The 8,654-nt window shown below is 37.9% G+C and overlaps 1 protein-coding gene across 2 annotated transcripts; it reads left to right on the forward strand.

Moving 5' to 3' along the window:
- Positions 1-5,518: 5,518 nt before the first annotated feature.
- Positions 5,519-7,341, forward strand: LOC120105968 (7-deoxyloganetin glucosyltransferase-like). Of its 2 annotated transcripts, XM_039118763.1 has the most exons (3): positions 5,519-5,838; positions 5,974-6,090; positions 6,170-7,341. In XM_039118763.1, the coding sequence occupies exons 1-3, from the start codon at positions 5,598-5,600 to the stop codon at positions 7,105-7,107; spliced, it is 1,296 nt and encodes a 431-aa protein (XP_038974691.1). In that variant the 5' UTR covers positions 5,519-5,597; the 3' UTR covers positions 7,108-7,341. The 2 variants fall into 2 exon arrangements, with proteins under 2 accessions (XP_038974691.1, XP_038974690.1); XM_039118762.1 differs by having other exon boundaries at positions 5,519-6,090.
- The last annotated feature ends 1,313 nt before the right edge of the window (positions 7,342-8,654 follow it).

Genomic DNA, 8,654 nt, shown 5'->3' on the forward strand with positions numbered 1-8,654 from the left:
ACTGATGATTTATCAAGGTTCGGATATGTGTATATTATGAAACATAAATCCGAAGCCTTTGATAAGTTTAAAGAGTATCAAAATATGGTTGAAAAACAAACCGAAAAGTGTATTAAAATCCATCGATCTGATCGAGAAGGTGAATACCTTTCTAGTGATTTTTTAAATCATCTTAAAAAAAAGGGCATTCTCTCTAAATGGACACCTCCGTATACGCCACAATTAAATGGTGTAGCCGAACGGAGAAATCGTACTCTATTAGATATGGTACGGTCCATGATGTGCTTTACAGATCTTCCTATTTCCTTCTGGGGTTTTGCCCTAGAAACTGCTGCACTTGTATTAAATAGGATACCATCAAAATCTGTATCTAGTACTCCATATGAGATATGGAGAGGAAAGAAGCCTAATCTTAAGTATCTTAATATATATATATGGGGTTGTAAAGTTTATGTCAAAAGAAATTTTGGACACAAGCTAAGTGCTAGATCAGATAAATGTATTTTTGTAGGTTATCCTAAAGATAGTATAGGATACATCTTCTATCATCCTACCGAACAAAAGGTTTTTGTAGGTAGACATGCAACTTTTTTAGAGAAAGAGTTTATCTTAGAAAAAGGCAAGGATAGGAGAATTGAACTTGAAGAAGTTCAAGACCTACAAATGGAAACACAAGATTTTCCTCAACCAGATGTACCCATTGATGAAGTACAACCATAACACATATCTCCTCTCCAAAGTTCAAATAGAGTGCGAAATGCACCTAAGAGGTATGGGTTTATCATTGAGAATGATGAAGCCCACATCGTTGAAAATGATGATCCTCTGACCTATTCGGAAGCTATCATGAGTAATGACTCTAACAAATAGTTAGAAGCTATGAAATCCGAAATAGACTCTATGTATACCAACCAAGTATGGACTTTGGTTGATGCACCAGAAGGTGTAAACCCTATAGGTTGCAAATGGGTCTATAAGAAGAAGATTGGAGCAGATGGCCAAGTAGAAACCTACAAGACTAGATTGGTGGCAAAATGTTTCAGGCAAAAGCAAGGAATTGACTATGATGAAACTTTTTCATCAGTTGCCATGCTTAAATCTATTCGGATTTTGCTTGCAATAGCTGCATACTATGATTATGAAATCTGGTAGATGGATGTCAAAACCGCCTTCCTTAATGGTTATCTTGAGGAAGAGGTTTACATGACACAGCCAGAAGGATTTGTCTCAAGTGGGAGAGCAAATCAAGTATGCAAGCTTAAGAGATCCATTTATGGATTAAAGCAAGCATTGAGGAGTTGGAACATCCGTTTTGATACAACAGTCAAAGAGTTTGGTTTTATCAAAAATGTGGATGAACCATGTGTGTACAAGAAGACTAGTGGGAGTGCCATTGTCTTCTTAATATTGTATGTAGATGACATACTAATCATTGGAAATGATATTCCAATGTTACAATCGGTCAAGACTTGGCTATCAAAAAAGCTTTTCCATGAAAGACTTGGAAGAAGCATCCTATATACTTGGTATAAAGATCTATAGGGATAGATCTAAAAGGATAGTAGACTTGTTCCAGTCTAGGTACATAGATCATGTGCTGAAAAGATTCAACATGGAAGGAAGTAAAAGAGGTTACTTACCTATGAGTCATGGCATACGTCTTTCTAAGAAGATGTCTCCTAAGACATCTGAAGAGAGAAATAGAATGAATTCTATTCCCTATGCTTCGGCAGTAGGATCGATTATGTATGCTATGCTATGTACTAGGCCTGATGTTGCTTATGCCTTAGGCATAACAAGCAGATTTCAAGCTGATCCAGGAAAGGATCATTGGATAGCTGTGAAAAATATTCTTAAGTACTTGAGAAGGACTAAAGATATTTTTCTAGTTTATGGAGGATCTGAGTTGAAACTAGAAGGATTTTCTGATTCTAGTTTTTCGTCGGACCCAGATGATAGCAAGTCCATTTCAGGGTATGTCTTTACCCTAAATGGTGGTGTAGTGAGCTGGAAGAGTTCCAAACAGCAAACTGTAGCTGACTCAACTACTGAGGCAGAATACATTGCTGTAAGTGAAGCCGGTAAGAAAACTGTCTGGATGAAGAAGTTCATCTCTGAGTTAAGAGTAGTTCCTGAGATTGCTGGACCAGTTCCAGTTTATTGTGATAATACTGGAGCTGTTGCTCAAGCGAAGGAACCAAGATCTTATCACAAATCCAAGCACATTCTAAGACGCTTCCACCTCGTTCGAGAGATCGTCGAGAGACAAGACATAGTGATTGAACGAGTAAACACAAAGAACAACCTAGCAGACTTGTTCACTAAAGCTCTACCACAATAGCAGTTCGATCGCCACCTCGATTGTATAGGGATGAAATATAAGAGCGATTGGCTTTAGTGCAAGTGGGAGATTGAAAAAGTAGATGCCCTACAAGCCAATCGCAATATGTATTGCGAAGAATTTTCTTTTGATTCTCCAAATCATGTACATGACATTTAAATATAAATAAAGGTATTGTGTTTATCATATGCTGTTGATTATATTTGTGATAAACTCCTTAGATTAGGGCAATGGTCTTGAGGCTATGATGAGATCATACTAGTGAGACCTAAAATCTTAAAATCCTAATCTTAAATATTTCAAGTTATTGGTACATTGAGTCGGGGATCAATGTTTACCAGAAAGACTGGCACATCTTATGTATGCTCGATGCAGAGGGTGATTGATCTCACAATCACTTATGTGGAGACACTAATACAAAGATGTGGGTGCTCATTAGAAGAATGAGTTCACTGAATTGACTTACAAAGAGAAATCTTATGAAGTCTTAATTACATGTCAAAAGATGATTCTCTTAGTGGGAGTTGTGCAACTGATCCTATGACCTGAGATCACCATGGTATCTTGTGCACATGAACCCATATTTTGGTTTACACTCATTCATGATAATAAGTTGGGTACGAGGTCTTCTGAATATGGTGAATTGTATACGAAGATTATGAGTAGGTCAATAAGGAATTAATCACTTCTAGTAAGAGAAGATAGCATCCTATTTATTCTAATCATATGATAATTCAGGAAACATTTGATCAAAACAGAATGAAAATTAGAAAGAGTTTCTAATGTTTCATTATTTGAATTATCATTAAAAGATTGAGAAAGATATGAATATGAAATTGAGTTTGACATATATTCATACTCATATATATATTCGGGATGCAGTTTGATTAAAGGATTGAATTGCACGGTAACTTGCCACTGAAGGGTATTTTTGGTATTTTCATCAAATTTCATATTTTTCGGGTAGACATGACACGTTGCTAGATGTCAATCTTGTCTTATAGGTTTGATCGAATTGAAGAGTTTAATTCAATCACCAACTAGAAAGGATTCTAATTATTAAGTTCGAGTTCGCGTAGTTTGGACTTAAATCGATTAGAAGAGTTCTAATTAAGTTGGGTCAACTCGCACTCACACCTATTGCTGGCTAAGTATGGAACCCAATGGGTCACACACAAGAAAACTTATCAAGGGTTTAATTGGATTAGATCATGTTTGTAAGATAAACATCCTAGCAGGTGTTGCAAACCCTTAGCTCCTGAATCGAATTGGATTCGAATCTGATTCGAATGGGATTCGAATCTGATTCGAATCGGATTCGAATTTGATTCTTAATTGATCTAATTTGATTAGTTCATATTCTAATATGGGTTAGCTAAGAGTTGGCACCTAATTGGCTTGGTTTAAGTCTAATTGGATTAGATTTCATAAATCATTCAATCTAAACCGTTAGATCTTAATCTACCGTTGGATGAAGACATAATGGAGAGTTGGTTTAACCTAATTGGATTGGGTTAGAGGATGGCTATCATAATTGACCATTGGATCTTAATCCCACCATTATGGATCATCATCATGAAAGATCAAGAGGTGAGGCATGATGGACATGTGATTGGCATGTGATGTTGACTTGGTCAAAATATGGCACCACATGAAAGGACATATCATTTGATACACCTCCTCACTTGATTTGTGCCTCCTCTTATTTGATATGGCCCTTTAGATGATGCCCTTTCGTAAAAGGATGTGTGGATGGGATGCATCTACGCCTATTATAAATAGGCTAGCGCTCCATGGGTTTCATTATTCCAACTCTACCGCATTCTCTCTTCCTCATCCCTTCTTTCTTACAAGGCTTTGTCTCTTTCTAGCATTGCTTCTAGGGTGTCCTAATCTAAGAAAAGGTGGTCTTCTTTAGGACAAAAGGATTAGAAGTGATTTTAGAAGGTGAAAGAAAAATAGAAAGGAAGGAAAGAAAGCCATTAGAGTTCTTTAGAAGAATTCTGCATTAAGGATCAAAGTCTTTGGAGCTTAAGACTTGAATTAAGTTTTCGTGTGGATCAACGTTGGAGGATAAACATTTAGGCACCTAGTGAAAATTGTGCACATTGGATTAGCATTAGAGGTATTTTTCTATTTCTGCATTTATATTATATTATTTGATTGCTTCTATTAAGGTGATTTAGGATTATAAGGGTTTAATGTTAAGGAACTTTATTAAGAAATTTTTAAAATTTCTAGCTTCCGCTGCGCATTATAACATGCTAAAACCCTTCAATGAGGACTTGATAGTTTAGTTATATTGGTGCAATGGTGCATTGTGAGAGGGGAATCATGCACCTTGGTAACCTATTCACCAAGCATTTGTGATCGTGTGCGCTTCTAAAATTCAGCAATCAAGCATCTTATCTCCTCATTTCTAATATTCTTAATGAAATCATCATTGTGCAATAAAAACTGAAAGATTTGATTAATCTAGCTGAATCAATTACTATAAAAAGTTGGTCAAAAGATCCATTGTATAGTATAAGAAATCAGATCTTTCTATAAAAACTAGCCAAAAGATGTTACGTAGACGTATAGATATCTATAATTTATCCAAGTGCATATCTGAAAGGTGTTGTCCAAAGATTCTATACAAGTGAAATACAGCTGTTTAAGCACCAAAAGATTAGATAACTTCGATTGACTTGTAAAGGTATTTTTTGACTTTTGGAAAGTTGTTCCTCTCTGTAATCAACAATTAAGGACTACTGAGACAAGATTAAAGCAGGTGCCACATAAAATATATGGTATAATGCCTTTTTACATGTCATGTGCTATAGTCACTATACGTCTGATGTGAATAGTAGTGAAAGGTAGGAGTTAATTCTCAGCCTCCCTCACATATAAAAGAGTAAAAGATGACGCATAAAAGGTATCACGACCATTATCGGTTTTAGGATTCCAAAGAGCTGATTTCTCACTAGAAAACAAAAACAATGAGGTCAAACTTAATGCCAGACTCATGTGCTGGCCAACCAATTAGACTAGAACTGAAATATTTTACCTACGTCAGCTAAACTGTTTTCTTGTACCTTGTAAACTTAAAAAAATAAAAAAATAAAAAAAAATCTGAGGTCACATTTTTATCTCGTTCTTCCCGAGAACAAGAAATAGGGTATTAAAGTAGACATATTCAATGGCGACCACCTTCCACTCATAAACTCTGTAACAGGAAGCACTTCCCGATTCAACCACCAAGCACCTTCCCCAAATGGAGAAGCCCCATGCTGTCATGATCCCTTTTCCCAGCCCAGGCCACATAAACCCCATGCTGCAGCTAGCCAAGGTTCTCCATTTCAAAGGCTTCCACATCACCTTCATCAACACCGAGTTCAGCTACCATTGTATGCTGAAGTCTGCAGCACCAGATGTTCTCAGGGGCCCCAGTGATTTTCGACTTGAAACCATCCCTGATGGTCTCTCCCCCTCTGATCGAGAGAGCCCCGAATATAGTACGAAATTCTACCTCTCAACAAAAATAAACAGTGTTGCTCCCCTTAGAGAACTCCTATCAGAGCTCAATAACTCCTCTCGCACGCCCCCCATCACCTGCATCATATTCAACTGGCTCATGACTTTTTCTCTAGATGTTGCCGAACAGCTGGGCATTCCTGCGTTGGTGTTCTGCACTATGAGCGCTTGCGGTTTCATGGGCGCCCTTCACTTGGGCGAGCTCGTTCAGAGAGGATATATACCACTCAAAGGTAACCCACCTCACCTTCAGCACTTCATTCTATACGTTACCAACGCCATGGCCTAATTGGCCCTCTTGTATTGGTGCAGATAAGAGCTGCATCACAAATGGATACCTTGATACAATTATAGATTGGATTCCTGGAATGAAAGGTATACGCCTTGGAGATATTTCTAGTTTTGTTAGAACAGTTGATCGTGATGACATGTTTCTCAACTTTGAGAAGGAAACGGCGAGTAATGCTCTCAGGGCCTGGGGATTAATCCTCAATACCTTTGATCACATGGAGTGCGATGTCTTGCGTGCCATGAAACATATGTTCCCTCAGATGTACGCATTAGGCCCTTTGCCTGCACTCCTCAATCGTTTAACAGAGAAGCAGAGGAATCCAATATGCTTGAGCCTTTGGAAGGAAGATTCTAGCTGTATGGAATGGCTGAATACCCAGAGAGATTCTTCAGTTATCTATGTGAATTTTGGAAGCCTCACAGTGATGACAACCCAGCAGCTGGTAGAGTTTGCTTGGGGCCTCGCAGAAAGCAAGCATCCTTTCTTGTGGATCATCAGGCCTGATCTTGTTGCGGGTGGGCTGGCTGCATTGCCTGAGGAATTCATTACGGAAACCAAGGGGCGGAGTCTCCTCGCCAGTTGGTGCTCGCAAGAAGAAGTGCTCTCTCACTCTTCTATTGGAGGCTTTCTGACGCATAGCGGCTGGAATTCAACACTGGAGAGTGTTTGCAGCGGTGTGCCGATGATCTGCTGGCCAAGCTTCGCAGAACAATATACTAATTGTAGATATGCCTGTAAGGAATGGGGAATAGGCATGGAGATCGACCAAGAGGTGAAGAGAGAGCAAGTTAAGGGCCTGATAAAGGAATTGATGGAAGGAGATAGAGGGCAGGAAGTGAGGAAAAGTGTCATGAAGTGGAAAGAGATGGCAAAGCAAGCAACTTCACAAGGTGGATCTTCTTATGCAAACATGGAGAGATTAATTATAGACTTGAATCCTGAGAAGATTGCAGCTTAGAATTTGATGATTTGACTTTGTCACTCAAAACATAGGAGCAAAATATGTTAAAAGGTTCATGATCGCGAAGATAAGAAAACAGCAAGCATGTTCTATGTGGAAGTGAATATCATGCTTCAGTAGAATACTTACTGATCTTTATGCGTGTATCAATACTATGCAGGCATTACTTGTAAGGACTACGAATCTTGGTGGTGCATGTTTTTGGAGAAAAATCTAAAAAATGCTTATATACATGTGCAGTATTTTGCTGTGCAATAGTGAGAGTATGATTACTTAGAAAATCAACAGGCAGAAACAGAAAACTAGAAGAGAAATAAAACCAAGAAAGGAGAGCCATTTTGCAGTCTGTGCCTTTCTTCCAATCACCTGTCAACAGAATACCAACCTTTTCTTTCTTTGTTTTTTTTCTTTAATTTTCCTTTTAACTTTAGTTGTAAGATCTATGAAAGGGAATAAAAATTAAATCACTTCACAAAATTTTGGACTTCCAAACCTCTTGTTTTTAAGTAAAGACAACCAAAGACTTTGATTTATTGCATTTTACCAATAACTGCAGGGATTGGAGCAATAGGATAGTCAAACTCGCTCTGTAGAGACCCATTTCGTGAGCAGATCGCAAATGAAGCACAAGTTAGCACTTAAAGATTTTTTCGGGATGAAAAGAGTAGATTTCATGATTGAAAGGGAATGACACGGTGTGTCAGAAGGAAAGGATAAAACCACCATCTTCCCTCAAGACTACGACTATTGAATCCTTAGATAATATTATGGAATCCTGATGAAAGACTAGACACAGGACTTGCTCTATGACATTGGTAGACTTTCACTAGGAAATCTTAAGCCTTTGGAAGTCTCATATTCATTCAAATGTCTTAGCTAACAGAGTTGATCCTAGGCACAAGTCTTAATAATCCAGACACGACAAGTTTCCTTCTACAATTTGAACTCAAACCAAACAACCAAATATATTATTTCACTTAGCTCAATAATAGAAAACTCAATATATTACTAAATAACCCAAAAAAAAAAACTATCCACTTAGCTTGACGTCAAAGAAACTCAATACAGCATGGATCTAACCAAACTCATGCAAATCCTGTATCAGTTGGAAGATCCCTGGTCTTCCCTGGATCATATTTCCGTCTTAAAGGAGAAAAAAGAAGAAGAATAATGATGGAAGAACGAACAGCGATCACAGGCAATCCTAAAGAAACATGGTACGGGTAGTTTAGGAGTGAAGTGCCCTGCACCGTGCCTGCATTGCCGGGTTTCACTAGCACTAAAATAACTAGTCCTCCAGCTGACATTTTGATAATGTACCTGAAGTTGATCTCTATTATTCATTTTGAAAATATTAGAATGAATAGTAGTAGCTTGTTTTGCCTGATTTCCATAACCTGTTCGCTCCCTACTTTGCTGGTTCATACCTTGTGATAAAAAAAGATGGCTCTGGATGAAATAAGGCATGTAGATTTAAGTTGGTTAAGTATGATGCATAATGTCTGCTTAGTCCTAAATAGGGTGATAGCTCAGATCTTATTTGT

This window comes from Phoenix dactylifera, unplaced genomic scaffold (genome assembly GCF_009389715.1).
Source record: "Phoenix dactylifera cultivar Barhee BC4 unplaced genomic scaffold, palm_55x_up_171113_PBpolish2nd_filt_p 000407F, whole genome shotgun sequence".
Classification (NCBI taxonomy): domain Eukaryota; kingdom Viridiplantae; phylum Streptophyta; class Magnoliopsida; order Arecales; family Arecaceae; genus Phoenix; species Phoenix dactylifera.